The following is a 20,397-nucleotide window of genomic DNA, read 5'->3' on the forward strand; positions in this document are numbered from 1 at the left end:
AACAAATAATTATAAATATAAAAATTCAAGATAAAACAAGAAAACAATAAAAACTCAAAACACAAAGATTATAAACGAAAGAATAAAGAATTGACTTTTATTTTTTGTTTCAAGTTAGAAAGTATACATGGAATTCATTCATAATAAACTTGAAACTAATTAATTAAACATCTATTCTATGATATATTTATATTTTCTAATTATAAATTATATTTATTTATTAATTAATTAATATCTATATAAAGAGTGCTTTTGTCTTATTTAAAAGAAAAAATAAAAAAATAAAAGTATTAAAACTTTGTTAAAAAATTTATGTATTCTATAAAGAAACTTAATTCGATATATACTCAATTATATAATAAAAACAATAAATTTAGTAAATAAATTACTAAAAAATAAAATATTAAATTAAAAATAAAGTATATTAAATTATTAAAACTAATTTAATCTTGTTAAATAAAGAAGAAAAATTTAAAAAAAAACAGAATAGAAATAATTAAGATATAAATAAGATAATAAAGAAAACAAATTAATGTCAATTAAATATGCCATCTTTTGAATGTATAAATTTTGAGGAGCAAATAATTTTGAGAAACAAAGAAATAAAAGGATAGAGATAGAATAAAAATTATGACATTAGTGCCATGTTTAAAATACCGCAAATAAAACACAAATGGAAAAGGTAGTAAATAAAATATAAAATAAAAGAAAGATAGAAATAAACTAAAAATTGATTGTTAATTCCATTTCTTTACTTATATATATATAATCTTAACTAATCTAAGATCTCCCTAAAGGTAGGATAAAGCAGAATAAGAATAAAGGGTTAACTCCATCTCTTAAATGCTAAAAATATCTTTCTAAAAGTCTTTTTCTATTTTTCTCAAGATGGCAGTAATATTTAATTTTTATTCTGTTTTTGAAGCGATATCTTTGATACTCAAAAGATGGTACTGGTGATTCATTCTCACTTCGTCTATATCTTTCTTCTATTATTTACTATCTTTTCTTTATATGTTTCATTTGTGCCACTCTGGAGATGGCGCTGATTCCATAATTTTTATTTCTATCTTTCTTTCATTATTTCCTTTCTTTGTTTATATTTACTTTCAAATTAACAAGTACGAAACTTTAAAAAATAATTTATTCAAATTATTATTGCATTTATTTAAATTAAAAGTATAAAGTGATTTTGAGAAATTTCACAACAGAAAAATTATTCCATTAAAAGAAAATATTTTTATATTTTAAATTCACAACAATACATAAAAATGAAATAATCAAGAGATGAGAATAAAATTGAATTTTTTTATATTTTACAGAAAAAAATTAATTGAGACAAAAGAAATTTTATTTAGATTTATATATATCTAATTATCTAATTATGAAAAATAAGAAATAAAAAAAATATTTTTGTGTTATTATAATAAATTAAGCTATTTATTCTATGTTATTTCTATTTCGTATATAATAATTAATCTTTTAAAAATAAAAATATATAAATATTTTAACTTGCTAATAATATATATATGTATTATTTTATGACATTGTATATAAATAATATATATATATAGATATGGTAACGATATTGATTAGATTTATAATAGGTGGATTCTACAATATATTGATATAAAATTTACCAGTAAGAAGAAAATGTGGCAAGATAACGAAGTTCGATTTGATGTTTCTTATAAGTAATATTTTTTTTAAATGTATTTCATATTAATTATTATCTTATATATATATAAATTTTATTTGAATTTTATTCATATTTTTATTGAATTTTTATTGAATTTTATTCATATATTATGAATAAAAATTCAATTTATATAAATTGTACTAAAAATCAAATTAACTGAAATGTTTATTAAAATTAATAGTGTTGTGTAAAAAATAATTTATTATATTTTATTTGAAATATTGTAAAGAAATAATAATGGATATTTACGATAATTATACATTTTTATTTTTCTACTAGTCATATGCAACTAAGATTGGGAGAATTTAATGTTGATAAACTCGATTTAATAGAAGATACAAAAGGAAATGCAGGTGATAATGGAAGATTGATAGTGACCAATCTCAGAATTATATGGCATTCTTTACTTCTTCCTAAAATCAATTTAAGTATGAACCATAAATATGTTAAGAAACACATAAATAATTTAATGTTTTTTTTTCATTTATAATCATTTTTATAAATATATATTTTTAAATTTATATTAAATAAAATCTTTAAATTATACATATTTTTAATTAAAATCGAATTTTGTAATCTTGTAATTTATAAATATTATAAATAAAATATAAAAGTATAATTATTATAGTTTATAAAACATAAATATAAATATATAGAAAAAAATAATAAATATGAAAATTTTACATAATATTAAAATATTATAAAAAATATTAAAATTAATGTGAATTATGTTTTTATTTTTTTATTATACAGGTATTGGCTATAACACCTTTATAACAGTAAATACTAAAATTATACATAGTGTTAGTATACTTTATTAAATCATTGATTTATTTTTGTTTTTTAAATAACAAAAAATATTATTTTTATAGTTACAAGGAAGACACATGCAAGCTCTATATATTTTAGCTTCTTTTCGAAATTGTAGATACGAATTTTTATTCACAAATCGAGATTTAAAAAGTACACGACATTACACTTCTGTTATTGGTGTTTACAGGTATATATTTTATTTAATTAAAAATTTTTATTATTTATCATATAAGTTATTCTTTAAATATTCATTTAAAAAATTTGAAAATTAAAATTATTTATTAAAAACATAAAAATTTATTAAATTAAATTTAATTTTATTTTTAAATAAAATTATTTGCTTTTTTTTTATTTTTTTAAATAAATCCATATATTTTGATTATATTTATTTTATTACATGTTTAAAGTATTAGATAAAAATATATCTTCTAATGAATATTTATAAAATATTTTTATATATAATAATAGCATTATTTTGTATTAATATTACGAAAAATTTAAATTATAGTAGAAATTTATATTTCTATATTTATATAAATTATTTTTGATAAATTATTATATAAAAAATTTTAATCAAAAAATGAAAATTTATAAAAATTATAATTATTACTATTATTCAAATAAAATTTAATTATAATTATAATATAAAAAAAAATATTTCAAACATTACAGAGCATATATTTCATCTAAAATTTATCGAGAAATTAAATTAAGAAGTGGAATAATTAATGATAAACAATTGACTTTATTACCACAAGAAACAGTTCATTCAACACTGCAAGATATCTGGAATTTATCATTAGAACAGGTTAATTCATTATTTTCTATAATAATAATATATTTTATATATATATATATATATATATATATATAAAACTATTAAAATATTTTTTATTAACATTTGTATTAGGGGAATATTGGAACTTTTATCGTGACAAATATACGTTTAGTATGGTTCGCTGATGTTAACTGTCAATTTAACATATCAATTCCTTATCTTATAATAGCAAATGTGAGTACAAATATATATTATGTACACATTAATATATAGAATTTCCTAATCAAAAATATAGTAAAAACTTTTTCATTCCTTTTTTTTTTAATAGATTATTATCAAAAATTCAAAGTTTGGTCCAACTTTAGTTATTAACAGTACTGAATCCAGTGGAGGATATATATTAGGATTTCAAGTTAATCCTGTTCAAAAACTTCATATCGTTTATAAAGAAATTTTAATGTTATGGAAAGCATTTGAAAAATTTCCTATTTTTGGTGTTGATTATACTTTTGAACACCAGGTAATTATATTATTTTTAAATAATTTATTGAATAAGTGTTATTAATTATCTATCAATTATTACAGGCTCCATTACAACAATCAAATATGGAACAATATACTGAAATACAAGACAATCAAATTGAAATTTCGAATGTGTTTGGTTATTACTTTTCTGAAGGATCAAATCAAAGGAAGCCAAGTTTTTCAATTTATTTAGGTCTTGCAGCAGAAGAACCTCGAGAAGCCAGTACATTGCAAAATCTATGGGAGCTTGTGCCACAAACTTAATTAATACTATTGATATATTTTAAATGCTACAAAATTATCATTTTTTTAATATAAAATTTAAAAAAAGATTAATACTAACATATTAAACATATTTTATATATTTTCATTCTATTTAAGAATTTCAATCAAAGATCATATAAAATTAAAATATAAAATGAATATAAAATTTATTATTATAATTAAAATTAATAAAAAAATAATTGAGACAAGAAAAATAATTATATAAAAAAAATTGTATATTATTTGACATTTTTACTAATTTTAATTTTTTAGGTCATATAATTTTATAACTAAATAATTGTTATAAAAAGAATATTTATATAAAATATTTATAAAAAAAAATATAGATAATAAATATATGTGTATACATATATAGAGTGTTCTACTAACTCTATATTTTTGAAATATTTTCGGTATTTTAAATAATAAATGAAAATGTTATATATATTAAAGATTATTATTTCTATACTCTTACAGGAAATTATTTTTATATTCAAAATCCAATATTCTATTGAATTTAAATATAAAAAATTATATATTTCACTTAAAAAAATAAGATTTTCTTTATGTTTATATCTATAAACTTATCATTATTATTATATCAAATAAACTTTATAACTTTTATAAATAATATTTTCATTTATTATTTGAAATAGTGAAAATAATTTAAATAATTAGAATTTGTAGGATACAATATATATTTATACAAGATATAATGAATTATATTATATTTTAATTATTTTAATGTAACTATATTGACTTCTTAAAACTCGTTATTTCTTTAAATATTTTTTGTTAATTTTGTTTTATATAAAAAAGTCAATGATAGGAATTCCACAACTATTTAATATAACTATTTTTCTCTCATTCAACATTTATATTTAACACTTTACCAAATATTTTTTAGTATTTTATTTATGGAAAAGTCAACGTTTATACGGAATTGATAAAAAAATAGATAACTGGAATTAAAGCATCAGTATTCTATAATATAACACTGAATAAGTCTTTAATTGTTTAATTGCAATTTCATACCACTTTTCAGATTTTGTCTTTAAATTTAACTTGGTCTACAATTTAAAGGTTGCACAATTGATTGATCTTGATTATCATCACCATCTTCATTCAGTTCAGCCTGCTGAACAGGAAATCTATATCCCATATTCATAAGCATTACTTCAAATGGGTCACTTTTCATGCGAATTTGATTTGCAGATGCAGCATCTTCTAAATTTTGAATTTCTCTTTCATTTATACTACCATCCTATATCAAATAAATTTCAATTTTTAAAATTAATGAAAAAATTTATATATAAATTCTACATGATTAAATAAATATAAATATAAACTTTCTTTTTTTTTTAATGAAATTTTTTAATGAATAGTTTTAATAAATAATTACTATACATACTTCAGGTAAAGGACTCCATAATCTAACTACTGGATCAATGCCACTAGTAGCTAGTAAACAAGTAGATGGATGAGGTTGAAGGCAATTCACAATGCGTTCATCGCCTCTTAATACACGTATAATATTTGTAGTATTACGATCCCAAATAAAGAAAGAACCATCATCTGATCCTGCCACAATATATTGACCATTGCTTAAAGGAAAAAAATAATAATTACAAATTCAATTAAATTTTTAAAATAATCTAATATATTATTTTAAAATATACTTACTTTCCAAAAAAATTAGCTTCTTTTATATCAGTTGTAGTATTACAATGCCCACAAAACCTCATTTTATAATCAATTGTATTGCGTCGCCATTCTTGTTCATATTCTGATATTTGTATCATTAATTGATTCATATCAATATCTCTACCTAATTGTACAATAATTAATTATAAAAAAAATATTTTTGATAAATTGAACATGAAAAAATTATTGTCAGTATTTATTATTACACATATAATAATTATTAAAACTTATCAATACTTCATCATATTATTAAATATAAGAATTAAATATACATAAGATTGGTTGCTCTTCTTTTTTTTTATGAATTTGAAAATCAAATATCAAAATTTGGAAGAAATGATTTCAGATATGATTTTTATAGTGATTATTTTATTAAACTTTAATATACAAGCTGTGGTATTTAAATAGAGACAGATAATGATTTTACTTATGAATATATCTTCTTTTATAACTTATGAAAAAAATATTCAGAACAAAGTTTCACTATTTGAAAGAGATAATAATAAAACAATAAAACAACTTTTTTTTAGAATATTCTTTTATGTTTTTTTTATATTTTTTTATATATTAAAATTTCAAAATAATCGCTATTTTTTTAAATGGAAATATATATATTTTTTAATATATTAATGCAATCACATCATCATATAATATTATCTATAATATTATTAAAATAATGGTGATAAGAATCACACAATTTTAAAAGATAATATTACAAAATTTAATATGTATGATTTATATATATAGAAGATATGAAAAAAAGTGCTTTGCATCTTTTTTTATTCTATATAAATTATTTTTTTTATCTTATTTTTTATAAAACTGAAGTTAAATTAAAAAAAAAATTAAATTAAAAAATAAATTTAACGGATTTTTATCTGAAGTAAATTAGTCATTTTTTTATAAGGGATAATTAAGTATATTAATCAATTTATTAAAAAATATACATTTGCATTTCAACAAATGAATGTTTTCTATTTTCATTTAAAAAAAAATCAATTACATTAAATTATATCCCCCTCAAAACAAAATGAATTCTATTTGAACATAGGCTGAACCATAACTTTAAAGAAATGGTAGAAAATAAACGGAAATTTTATTAAACAAAATTAAATAGGTTTGAATTGTACAATTTCTTTATGTTAAACTATATGTTTACAAATTGATTAATTTTTTATTTTCTATAAAAAATGAATATTAAAATATAATTATGTTAAAAAATAATTAGTTTAAAAGATATTTTAATTTTAGTTATAACTTAGTAATTTAATATTTAAATTTATATTATGAATATAAGTATATATATAACTTATTTATATGTATATATAACTAATATATATAACTGCTATTTTATAAGATTAAATTGTTTTTAGTAATAAATATTTATTATTTTTCTTTAGAGAATAAAAATATATATTAATTAATACAAAAATATACAGGTTCATTCATTAAAATAATATTGATTGTGAAATCTTTAAAATGCTTTCATTTCTAATATAAACATACATCAAATCATACATCATTCAAAATCATTTAAATTTGTGTAATGAAATTTTTTTCTATTTTCTATTTTCTAGTTTCATTTATGGCTTAGCAATTATGTAAAATATCTTATATATCATATCAATCTTTCAATAGAATGTAATGAGGAAAGACATACCAGAATCTATAGCTTCTTTTATATCCATTTTTAATGCTTTACATGCAGAGTTAGATGCATATTCAGGAAATTTTTGTTGAAAGTCTTTAATTATTCTATCAGCTTCAGCTGATTGATGTAAATCAAAGAGACAACGAGCCAATCTACAAATATATATGTGTATGTATATATATGTACATATATATGTATACATATGTAATATATATATTACATTACACTTAATGTTATTATGATAAATTGTTATTATATATACCTGAAATGAGCTTTTACATGTCCAGGATCAAGAAGTAATGTCGTTTGACAATCTTTAAGAGCAGCATATATATCACCATCCCTATAAATTATAAAATTATATGATATTTAGACTTTATATTTAGAAAAATAAAAAAAATAAAAATGAATGTATGTTATAAATATTTTTAATTGAAAAATAATATTGTTTGATAATTTAAAAAATTTTTTAATTTTTTTATTTACTTTATTTCTTCTTTATTTTATTTACTCATTACTTTATTTCTTAAATATTTAAAAATTTTAAATACAGAAATAAAATTCATACCATGTTCGTTTCATGTATGCTGCAGCTCTATTAGCAAAAAGCACAGCTGCAGTAGGACAATAACTAATTGCTTTATTGTATAAATTAATTGCCAATGTATATTTTTGTTGCTCAAAGCTTTCATTAGCCTAAAAACAAAAATAATTGACAAAGAGAAAAAAAATTAATTCATTTAATTATATTTTTAACATATCTAAATTTTATGAAAAACTTGAAAAAAACTTACTTGACGTTTTAATTCTTCAACATATGGTGGCAGGATTTTAATATTTTTATTAGTAAAATCTATATCTTCATTATTCTCTATACAGCACTTTTCAAAATTTCCTATTAATAAATTTAAAAATATTTACGATTTATTTCATATATGTTGTATACAAGTTTAAAGTATAGCTTAATTTTTTTATTTGTAAATTATAATAGATATAATATAAAATTTTTTTAATAATATTTTTATTTTAATATATATTATTTTTATAATTATGATAATATAAAATTTCCATAATTATAATTATGAATACATACTTGTAGAGTAACCAAAGCAAGTCTTCAAATTCTTTGGATTATTGATATCAAATAAATAAATCTGTTCTCCACCCATGTTAACAAGAAGTTCATTTCCATCAGCACTGAAGGTTAAATATGTAGTAGTAAGACTTCTATTACCGTCACGTTGTCGAGAATGCAGATGGCCTGCTCAATATCAAACATTAACAGTCTTTGTTAGAGTGATCATATAAAATGTAACAAAAGAGGAAAATAAGGGTAAAGGAGTCGCGTACGCTATTTCTGATCGTACGAACGAACCCGCGATAAAGTACTGTGCGCAACCCAATGGTATATTTTCATCTGGATCACCTCCACCAGCTAGCCGTATACATACATTTCCTCTTGTCCAGTTACTATGTGGAGACGAAATAGGCACCTAATATTATAAATCATTTTTTTTGTACTACAAATTTATTATTTTTGTTATGAATAATATTTGCATCTAGATTCTTTCTATTATTATTTAAGTTTTTAAACGTTTAATTTTAATTTTATAATTACCTGAGAAAGCTTAATCATTCTACGATCATACATTCGTATATAAGCATCATTAGCTCCAATAGCTATTAATTCAGGTTTCTTTGGATTCACAGAAATACATTTACCCTCTGCATATCGACCAGCATGATTAACAAGATTTACTAACACACTATTACAGTCATTACTTTTGCAACTATGAGGAGCACGAATATCATATTGTAAAATAAGACCATCTTCTGCAGCACTCCAAAAAAGAAAAGGTACAGTAGTTGCAGTGGCAATACGCTTTACGCGACCTATATGACAATTACACGAAAATATTGGTTCAAGAAGTGTAAGATCTCGAACTCGTACTTTTCCATCCCCAGCACCTGATACCAATATCCTATCATTTGATTTTGGCAGGAACTAAAGAAAAAAGAAATAATATATTTTTCTGATTTATTTTTAATTATAAAATTCTTTGATTTGTATCAAAAAAATTTTTAAATTATAAAAATTAATATTTTAAAATACAATTTGAATAAATCAACAAACTAATATTTAAAATCAATGTTTACCTTGACAGAAAATATATTTCCATGATGACGTGTACGAAGTACTAATTTTTTTTCATATCGAAATGGATCCCATAATATAATATTCATATCATCAGATGCAGAAGCAAGAATTCTAAAAATATATATTATAACTCATAAAAATAAAAATTTATTAAATATTAAATTACATTTAATTATCTCATTTTATATGAGATAATATATATTATATATATTATATATTATATATTATAAATATATATAAATTATCAATTCTATAAATATTTTTTATATTGCAAATAATTTATTATTTATTATATTCTTTATTTGATAAATACTTACTGTCCACTTTCATTCCATTCTAAACAATTAACACATCCTGTATGACCAACTAATTCTTTTTCAAGTCCTAAACGGGATATTAAATTTTCTGTCACATGTAACTTCTGCGAAACTGCATATGCTACTGAATCCTGTGTAAAATAATTCAAATAAAATTAAACACACTTTATACCAGAATATAAAAACATTATGAAAAATGTTTTAATATTTTAAATATATTTAAAAATAATGTTTTGAAATTTATATTAAGAAATATTAATTAATAATGCATTTAAAAATAAATATATTTAATATATATAGTATATTAAATTTTTATTAACATAATATATATAATATATTAAATTTTTATTGCATTAACATACCCGTATTTCACGTTGCCGTACTAAATCCAAAACTCTGTAATCTTTATCATGTATGTTAGGAAGCATTTCTATATTTATTTTATAAATCACTTATTGTACTAAAAAAATTAAATATCCTCTGAAAATCATAAGAAATTCATTATTTTTATTAATTGTATTATGCGTTTATTTTTTTAATGAAAAATGTAAATGTAATCATTTTATAAAAATAACCTCTAATATAAAGAGAGTACTACAGTAAAAGTGCAATAATTATTTTCACGAACATTGGTTAAAAATACTTAACTTAAAATTAATATGATAAAATAAAATACAAAATGATTAATAAGTCGTTACTTGTTTATGCATCATTAAAGCGTTATTGAAACGTACTCGTACTGCTGTCTTTTTACACAATACCATGAACTTAACATTACTTTTGTACTTTATCACATCCTATCCTATAGTTAATATATGTATACACATATCTATATATACTTATTTAAATATTATATACTTCATTGTTTTTTTAAAATATAATTAAATTTTACAATTATTTTTTATCTTTTAGGACAACTGATGTGAAGATGTAACTTTCTACATAATGTCAAGCTTTGTTTCCATTTCCATTTCTTTCATGTTCTATAAATAGATATTCGTTGATTTGTAATGTTTTGATGTCTATAATAATTAAATTAATCTAAGAAAATAATCAATGTTATGTTCATATTAAATTTTCTTAATTTTATCATTTACATAAAAATTTTTACGTATATCATTTGTTTATGAAACTTTCAATTTGGAAATATACTATATCATTTTCTAACCTAACAAAATTTATCTATTTTATCTTATTTATAAATGCTATAATATTTATATATTTAAAACTTACAATTTATTACATTTGGTAGATTTTTTACAATTATTATTATTATTTTTCTATTATTATATAGTTTTAATTAATATTATCATTATATTAATATTATTAATTTTACAATTTAGACATTTTAAAATTCTAAATATTATAAGAGGTTTTAAAAACATTTAATAATATTTTAAAAATGTCTTAAATATGTTTTAAAAATACTAAAAATTAAGACATTTTTTTTTTATATTGATATTTTCATGAATAGTTATTTCGTTATAGATTGAAATTGGATTGACTATTCATATAGGAATTAATGAAAATTTATAAGATGAAGTTTAAAACTTATCTTCATAAGACGTAAAGTAATTTAAAACTTAAAACATTCTGAATTAAATGAATATAAAATTGAAAATTTCAAAATTTTGCATTTTGTCTAAAAATAATATAATTATTAATTAGATTAAGAAATCTATGAGAAATATTTAAACAAAATATAATATCTTTCGTATGTTTTATACCAATCATTTTTAAGACGATGCTCGAAATATCTGTCACTAAACATTTTAAAAATGATGTTTAAATCTTGAGTTCAGAACTAAAATAGAATCTTTAAAATGTAAGTTGTGATCGGGATTTCTAGAGAAATATATATAAACAACATTTATGAATAAAAACTTTTAATTATTATGAATTACTTGTTATAAATTTATTAATAATAAATTAGTAACTGTAATTTATATAAATGAAATTAAGATTTAGAATAAGAATCAATAAAATTTTGATAAAAAATTTAATATAATATTAATAAATCAAAATCCAAAAAATATGAAAATAGATTAATAATTTAATTAAAATAACATTTATCGATTTAAGAATATTTAAATTTAAATTTTGATTAATTAAATATGTTAAATAATCATTTTATATTAAAATATTTTAAAATTATTCTTTTTTCATATGTTTCATTGTAATATTTTCATTAGATCAAGGTATATTCACAATTCATAATTATATCTATACACATTTAATTAATCTAAAATATTCATAATTATATATTATCTTCAAGGCAAATATACAACAATACTAATAGTACATTCAAGGCAAATGCACAACAATATAATTATAAAGTTGTCCTAAAAATTCTTTTCGTTATTTGTACATACGGTTTTGGTGATCAAAATTTGAGAAGTACAGTCTATTTTTTATTAATATTAGAATTAGGACAAGACATTCAGTTTTCTTTTAATTTTTCACTATTGTGTATTCTAAGTTAAGTGTCCAAAGTTTTTTTGTAAAATTTACCAATTAATAATATTGGAACAAGTTGCAAGTTGAATAAGCTATATTTTTGCAATTATTATTAAATAAAATAATTAGATGATTTAATGATTTTCAATAGAAAAACTGTTTTTTTTAATATCATTAAAAGTTATTTTAAGTATTTTGCAAATAAATCAAGATTATTTTATAAAAATAGAATAGTAGAAATTTCAGGAAGATGGAATGACATTAGGATATGTCTATAAAGTGTATAAAATTTAAAAATTAAAATATATGATAAAGTATCATTGAAATATTATAAATACAATCAATTATTCTTCTGAAAAAATGAAATCATGGTAATTTAAAAAAAATAAAAAAGATTTATATTATAAAAAAAACAGAAAAATTTTTTGGAAAAATTCAGTAAAATAAAAAGGAAAAATAAATTAGAAAGCATAATGAATTAATGAATAATGATACTATTATAAATGATAAAAAAAATTAGCTATTGAAAATAATATGGTATTGATAGTTTATTTTACCCAAATTATATCGTAAACTTTAGTAAGTAAAATATAACTTTACATTATAAAGTAATGTTAAATTTGGAAATTCTTTTTTTTATTTTTTTTATAAATAATTAATTCTTTTTTTGATTGCAATAATATTTGATTATACATAATTATATTTATTGATCTATTTTATATAATTATATTCATATTTTTTATATTTTTTATATTTGTATTTTTGGTATTTATTATGCTTCTAAAATTATTTTAAAAAATTTTGTCACAGTTTTCATTATATTGCATAATCATATTTTATATTGTATTTTATTAATTTTAACAATTATATACTAATGATATAACATTGTAACGAGATCTATAAATTAATCAAAATGTAAAGAAAACGTTATCTTTCTTTTTCATTTTAATTATAAAATTTTTTGTTGTAAATTTTTGTTATTATTTCATTTATATTATTATTTTCATTTTTGTATTATTATATTTATATTATCTTTTAAAGAATATTAAAAAAAATATTTATAAATTAAAAAAAATCTATCAATAACTAAAATTTTAACTATTTAGATATTACAATTATATTTTTGATATTTAAAATGATTTTATTTTTTTAAATATAAATGATTAAAATAATATATTCTAATAATGGAATTTTTAAATATCCATGATAAAATTTAACATTACTTAAAATTTGAAGTAAATGGATAATTTTACAATCTTTTTTATGAGATAAATTAATATTATAATTAAAATTATAATTTATATTTATATTATTGATAATAATACATTAATACATAAATAATATTAATAATGCATAATATATAATAAATGTTTATAAATTTTAATATTAAATAATATTTACAGATTTATTCTTAATAAATTTTTAAAACAATGAAGCGAGCACGTATAAAAGCTATAGTTACAGTTCCAACTCGAAGGAAAGCAACACAAGATATATCTGATGCCGAAATTATTAATACATTTGAGAACAAAGACAAAAATAAAAATGTATCTGATGATTCATTACAACAAAGTTCGGAAAATATTTTATATGAAACTCAAGAACAAGAAAATTTAGAAAATACAAAAAAAATAATACAAATACAAGAAATAGAAGAGCAAGTGCCAAATGAACAATTTCCTACTGAACAATGTAACGAATATAAAAATGATTCTATGCAAAATTCTAAGGAAGAAATTGTAAATATACAGTCATCAGAAATTTTAAATATAACGCAAATCCGTAAGTATAATTCAATATATATTGTATTATGATTAAAAATTAGAGTTTACATTCACAATTTAAGAATATTTATATAAATGAGCTATATTTATTAATGAATATAATATAATTCTTATTATTTATATTATTATTTTGTATTATTATTGATTTTTTGATTTATAATTGTTTAAGTTCCTACGTAAAGTCATTTTTATACTTGGAATGTACAAATGCATTATGCATTTGTATTAGTGCTATACAAAGCTGCATGCAGACACTAACAGCCTAACTGATTATCAGTCTGTAATTTAAAGAAAAGGCAAGTCATTATTTGCAATGATTTTAAAGGAAATACTGATATTCTTTACTGAATCATAAAAAAAAAAAAAACAGATAATGGAATGCAGTAAAAGTAATTATTTATGTTATTTGTTCTTTATATAAATTGAAAAATAAAATTACACTTTATCATAAGTTTTTCAAAAATTATTAAACAATTATTATAGAGATATATCGTAAATTGTAAGATAGGAAAATTAAAAAAAAGTTATCATAAAGAATTGTTAAAATATTTTGTTGTTGTAGCTTCTCCCATAAAATCAACACAAAATCGGTCTGGTTTTATGAAACCAACACCAAAATTTGATAATAACACCAGAGTAAGAAGAAACAGTATTCAAGGAAGTGGAGCGAGTACAAGTGAATCTGAAGATGATAGCAGAAGATTACCTTGCAGTATTACCAATCATACAAAAAATGATTTAGTACAATTATCATATAATACAAAAGATGCTGTTACTAATAATATTAAAAACAATTTAATAACAACTAAATTGGGACAAAAGAGACGTATTTTAGTCTCAGAATCTACAAGAAAACTAGCAGAAGCTAGAAGAGAATTTCATTTAAAACATGAAAATAAAACTCCAGATAGAAGCAAACTTACAATGTATGATTTAATATATTACAACCCTGTTACTAATCCTATGAAGAAATCTAATGAATCTACAACAAGAAAAATGTTGGAATATCAGTATGTATTAAATAAATAAATAAACATTTATTATAAATAAATTAAATAATATAAATATTTAAATTCAAAAGTAATTGTAATAATAATATATAAATATAACAAAATAATTATAAAAATAATATAGTAAAAATAGAAGACAAATAATTATTTTTACAGATCTGAAGAATTTCAAGAAGAAGAAAATGAAGATGATCCATCATCTGCAATGCCAGTGCCTCAAGTAAAAGTTGGACCAAATGGTCAACTAATAATAGATGAACAAAGTCTTGTTATAGAACAAACTAATGCAAAAAAAGGTAGGAAAGTATTAGCAAAAGAAGCTATTATTGATGATGATAATAATGGAAGTGGATTTTATAAAAAACGACAGAAAAGCAAAGAATGGTCCGAACGGGAAACTTTAAAATTCTATAAAGCATTAAATACAATTGGTACAGATTTTTTGTTGATGCAAAGTCTTTTTCCTCATAGAACAAGGCAAGAAATGAAGTTAAAATTTAAGAAAGAAGAAAAAGTTAATAGACATTTGGTTGAGAAAGCACTGGCATATCATCAAGAATTTGATACTGAAATGTTAGAAAAATCATTAGGTAAATTTATATATTTTTTAAAAATCAAGTACAAGTTCATATGTCATATATTTTGTAAAAAATATTGCATAAAATGGTTAAATAATAAAAATATTTACAATAAAGCTATTTATTATTTTTGCATTTATAAATATAATTTAGCATTAAAATTATTCGAAACTTTTAAAATGTATTATATTTATTTTGTATTTTTTCACATTAGAGAAATACTTTATTTCAATTTATTTAATTATATATATTATATTTTATTAATTATATTTATATAATAAAAATATTATAAAATTTTAACATAAAAGTAAACAATAATTTAATCAATTGAATATATATATTTATATTCAACAAATATTTAACTTACATAATGGAATTTTATATAAAATATATTTAAAATTTGTATAGATTCTACTGATAATTTTATGAATAAATTTATGTTTATATTAATAATAAAATGGAAACTCAACATCTAAAAAAATTATAAATAATTTTTTTCTTCAATTTTATTATTTTTTCACAATAAAATTAAAATATGATTTCTTAAATTATTAAATTGTTTATTTATTGATTAATATCAATTTTTATTGTTTATAGCGACATTTGAAAATTCAGAAAAAGAATACTTACATATACAAGAAAAACGAAAGCAACAAAAGACAAAGAGTAAGAAGAATTCAAAATCAACCAGAAGACGAAGTAAGTTTAAAGTATAAATTAAAAATTTTTCAGTTTATCAAATATTTTTTTAATTGATTTTATTTTATACAAAATCATATTTCTTCTACAAAATTATATTATTACATTAAATATTTATTAATTTATATTTACTAATTTATTTTTATTAAAATATTTATTAATTTAGGAATTGTAGCATCTAGTATTGCTGAAATGGATGCATCTGACAATGAAGAAGAAAAAGAAGACGATTTTGGTTTAGATTCAATAATGTCTAAAGAAAATTTAAATGATGATGAATGTCAACAAACATCAAATAAAATAAATAAAAAAATATATAAAAGAACAAGAGATGAAAGAAAACTATTAATCAAAGAAGATGATGTAGAATCAATAAGTTCATGTAATGATGTTGACAGCGACACAGAAATTTATCGTGTAAGACCAACAAGATCTGGAAGATTACCAAAAGTAAAAAGATTACAGGGACCTGATATAAATACTCTTGATAATGAAAGGTTAAATTGTTCTTCCAATGATGAAATAACAATTTCATCGGAAGATAATGCAAAAGTTACAGAGAATTTAATTTTTGACAATATCAATCTTAATTCAGAAATTCATCATATAGATCCTATTAAAACAGTTATACCAAGTATTGGTAATGTAGAACCAGGTTCTTTGGTCATTTTATCAAAAGAATCTTTGGAAGAACCTGGTAAAAGTGTTTTACAAGTTTATATGGTTAGTTCGGACGTTAATACTTAAAATCTTAAGAAAGCTAATGTAAGTATATTTATTAAAATATTTAGCAATTATAATTATTATGATATTTTGAATGAATTCCTATAGAAAAGGAAAGATTATAATTAATTTAATTTTTATAAAATTTTTAAATTATTTATTTCATGTTATATAAATATATTGTTATGATTATTTAAAATACAAAATACAAAATTTATTATTAAAAAATTTAATAATTTAATTATTATAATTATTAATATAATCTAATTATTTAAATTTTATTTAAATTTTAGATAAAATATAAAAAAATGCTAGATTAAGAAGAATAAGGGACAAAAAAAATATGTAATTTATATTTGACTGCAAAATGTAAACACATTGTAAATGAAGTCTAAGGACTAATGGAACTTTAACATCATTCTTTTTCAAGAAAATAACTGAGTTGTAACCTATGGTTGCTTTAATATTTTTTATCTTTGTAACGAATAGAATATGATTCAATAAAAATGAACTTTTATTTTGAATTTCTAGGAAAATGCCAATTTTGAATCTTACCAATTATTAATCATTTAATAATTTAATGATTCTTCATCAATCTAAAGATATAATATCCATTTTAACAATTATGGTTTTTTTGTATCATTCTATATATTTAAACTTATAATTAGATTTTTTATATAAATTATACAGTCTTATTCTCTATAGATTTGAATATTATAAAATATGATTAATTTCTTATTACATTTAAATAATAATTCCATTTTTAAATACTTAAATATTCAATCTTTTTATATAGTAAATTTTATAACATGAAATTTATTAAATTAGTAGTAAACAATTTTTTGTAATAAAAGTAAATTTTATCTTACAAATTTTTATTTTACAATTTATAAATTTATTTAAATCATACGTAAAAATACATAATTGCATATATATAGCAAATAAGTAATTTATGTCAAAAGAAATTTTAATAACACAATTCTAAGGTGTCACATGGAATCCACTTTGAACTTTCTAATGCATCCCACAGATTATAATCTTGTTCTATAATTTCTCTATTAAGTTTATCAATATCTATAGGAACTGAATGTTCTGTAAAAAAAAAAAAAAAATTAAAATGATATCAATATATCTATAAACAATACAATATCTATAAATAATATAGTGTTTCATACCAATTAATTCTAATTCATCTTCTTCAGGTTTTTGATCAGATACATAACTATTATATCCATCTGATGTAGGTTCACTTTCATAATAACCTTGCTGCCATGCACTATAACTGTTCCAATAGGATGATGTATCATAATAATTATAAGCATCTGAATTTAAATTTGAAGGTGTATATTCTGATGATGACTGTGGTGGTGTTGATCTAAAAAGAGAAGAATCATTTGTTAGTACTATATGAGAATATATGATATATATTTTATAAATAAAAAATCAAAATGTGTATACCCTGATAATTTATTCCAAGGCCTAGGGACAGCATTACAAATTTTTAATGATTTTGTTCCCAGTCCCCTATATCCATTCATAGTCACTAAACTATTTTTCTGTTCTTCTTCATTAGCAAATCTGACAAAACCATATCCTTTACTAAATCCAGAACTATCTAAAATGACTTTTGCTGTTCTGATGGAATTATATTTAGCAGCAAATGCTCTATATAAAGAATAATCATCTACATCTGTTGATAAATCTCCAACCCAAATACTAAATTCTCTTTCTGCTGTTGGTTTTCCTGTAGTACTAGCATGATTTAATCGAAATCTTACAGCCTACAATATAAAAAAAAATAAAAGTTGAAACTAATGTCTATATTACTTATATAATATTAATATGATATAATAAATTATAAATAAGGATTTAATTAAAATTTTGTAAATCCTTACTGGATTTGAACCAGGTATCACTTTGCCATTTAATTTATGCATAGCATCAAGTGCCATTTCATCAGTTGGAAAATGTACAAAACAATAACCTGCAGGTTCACCAGTATAACGATTTCTCATTACTTTAACTGTTTGTGGTTGTTCTCCCATTTTATGAAAAGCATTCATTATAAAACTTTCTGTCATATATGGTTCTAACTAAATCAAAATATATTCTTAATTTTTTTATAAATATTAGAAATAAAATATAAAAATTATATTTTCATATAAAATAATGAATATTTACTTACACCACCCATCCATAATTGACATAATACCATAGGACCAGACATTTTCTTGTTTATAATTGTCTGAAACAGAAAAATCTCGTAAAATCTTATAACAAAACAAAACAAAATTCATAATTTATATTACTTAAATATTAACTAATCAATTTACTTATTTTTTTACAAACAAAATTAATATTGCATTTATATATTTATTTTTATATTATTGTTTTATTATAATCTTCATAATTATTATTACTATATTAATAATGATACTTTATTATTAATAATAATATATAACAATATATATGAAATATAATATTCTATTATAATTATTTAATAAAAAGAGGTTAGAATCTTATGTATAATATTATTATATACAAACATTATTAAATATTAATTAATTGTTTTTGAATTTAAAAATTTCCAAAATTACCATAAATTTAAATAAAAAAATGTTATAAACTTACTGTGTTTTCATTAGTCTTTTATTTTAATAACAATTAATTTCGTTTTTCATTTATGTTTTCATAAAACAATGATTATTAAGATTACGATTGTTTTAAATAAATTTCACATCATTCAAAAAAAAAAATCATTGTCAAATTTCATTGTTTCTATTTAAAATAATTAGGGAACAATATTTATACTTTAGATGGCAATGTTCATTTAAGCTATATACTTGATATTTCGATATTTTTGTTTCGATGTTAAATATTATTAGTATCGATAATCTATAATACGATATCAAATTTATATCGAAAAACAAATATTCGTTGACAACAAATGAAACAAGTATTAATATTCGATACAAAAAATGAATGATTTAATTAATCCATTTTTTATAATTTAAATATGAATTTTAATTTAATTATTACATAATTTTGATATTCTACAATATATTATTAATAATTTATATTTATTATTTAGTGAAAAATGAAACAAGAATTCACTAGATGAAATCATATTCTATTGGAGAATGACAAAATGATATATAATATTTTAAATAAAAAATTTATAAAAAATATTATAAATATTATCTATGTGTATTTATGTAATATTCGTTGATTCAATAA

At 19.3% G+C, this 20,397-nt stretch overlaps 4 protein-coding genes across 12 annotated transcripts; 2 read left to right on the forward strand and 2 right to left on the reverse strand.

Annotated features, from left to right (window-relative positions):
* Positions 1-1,540: 1,540 nt before the first annotated feature.
* LOC108002199 (Bardet-Biedl syndrome 5 protein homolog) lies at positions 1,541-5,959 on the forward strand. The gene is made up of 8 exons (XM_062080665.1): positions 1,541-1,694; positions 1,979-2,127; positions 2,453-2,502; positions 2,572-2,699; positions 3,185-3,320; positions 3,423-3,524; positions 3,619-3,810; positions 3,876-5,959. Exons 1-8 carry the CDS (start codon positions 1,654-1,656, stop codon positions 4,077-4,079), a joined length of 1,002 nt encoding a protein of 333 aa, XP_061936649.1. The 5' UTR covers positions 1,541-1,653; the 3' UTR covers positions 4,080-5,959.
* Positions 4,906-11,714, reverse strand: LOC108002248 (WD and tetratricopeptide repeats protein 1). 5 transcript variants are annotated; one of them, XM_017063817.3, is made up of 15 exons: positions 11,143-11,546; positions 10,644-10,931; positions 10,272-10,389; positions 9,910-10,040; positions 9,592-9,703; positions 9,053-9,439; positions 8,810-8,927; positions 8,528-8,695; positions 8,229-8,329; positions 8,003-8,130; positions 7,697-7,777; positions 7,444-7,586; positions 5,763-5,907; positions 5,491-5,683; positions 4,906-5,343 (listed from the first exon to the last, which is right to left on the reverse strand). In XM_017063817.3, exons 3-15 carry the CDS (start codon positions 10,335-10,337, stop codon positions 5,140-5,142), a joined length of 1,977 nt encoding a protein of 658 aa, XP_016919306.1. In that variant the 5' UTR covers positions 10,338-10,389; positions 10,644-10,931; positions 11,143-11,546; the 3' UTR covers positions 4,906-5,139. The 5 variants fall into 5 exon arrangements, with proteins under 5 accessions (XP_016919306.1, XP_061936648.1, XP_061936646.1 ...); XM_062080664.1 differs by having other exon boundaries at positions 10,644-10,892; positions 11,143-11,410; XM_062080662.1 differs by lacking the exons at positions 10,644-10,931; positions 11,143-11,546 and adding an exon at positions 11,637-11,714.
* A 527-nt stretch (positions 11,715-12,241) lies between these two features.
* Positions 12,242-17,684, forward strand: LOC108002243 (transcription factor TFIIIB component B'' homolog). 4 transcript variants are annotated; one of them, XM_017063806.3, is made up of 7 exons: positions 12,242-12,306; positions 13,770-14,148; positions 14,713-15,160; positions 15,317-15,750; positions 16,336-16,437; positions 16,604-17,202; positions 17,454-17,684. In XM_017063806.3, exons 2-6 carry the CDS (start codon positions 13,797-13,799, stop codon positions 17,182-17,184), a joined length of 1,917 nt encoding a protein of 638 aa, XP_016919295.1. In that variant the 5' UTR covers positions 12,242-12,306; positions 13,770-13,796; the 3' UTR covers positions 17,185-17,202; positions 17,454-17,684. The 4 variants fall into 4 exon arrangements, with proteins under 4 accessions (XP_016919295.1, XP_016919294.1, XP_028524757.1 ...); XM_017063805.3 differs by having other exon boundaries at positions 12,246-12,945; XM_028668956.2 differs by having other exon boundaries at positions 12,264-12,737.
* Positions 17,685-18,018: 334 nt separating this feature from the next.
* On the reverse strand, positions 18,019-20,215 carry LOC108002244 (tRNA selenocysteine 1-associated protein 1). Of its 2 annotated transcripts, XM_017063808.3 has the most exons (6): positions 19,792-20,215; positions 19,346-19,405; positions 19,056-19,253; positions 18,619-18,941; positions 18,336-18,535; positions 18,019-18,252 (listed from the first exon to the last, which is right to left on the reverse strand). In XM_017063808.3, the coding sequence occupies exons 2-6, from the start codon at positions 19,385-19,387 to the stop codon at positions 18,128-18,130; spliced, it is 888 nt and encodes a 295-aa protein (XP_016919297.1). In that variant the 5' UTR covers positions 19,388-19,405; positions 19,792-20,215; the 3' UTR covers positions 18,019-18,127. The 2 variants fall into 2 exon arrangements, with proteins under 2 accessions (XP_016919297.1, XP_016919298.1); XM_017063809.3 differs by lacking the exon at positions 19,792-20,215 and having other exon boundaries at positions 19,056-19,249; positions 19,346-19,406.
* Positions 20,216-20,397: the final 182 nt, after the last annotated feature.

Source organism: Apis cerana, linkage group LG10, assembly GCF_029169275.1.
Source record: "Apis cerana isolate GH-2021 linkage group LG10, AcerK_1.0, whole genome shotgun sequence".
Taxonomy (NCBI): Eukaryota; Metazoa; Arthropoda; class Insecta; order Hymenoptera; family Apidae; genus Apis; species Apis cerana.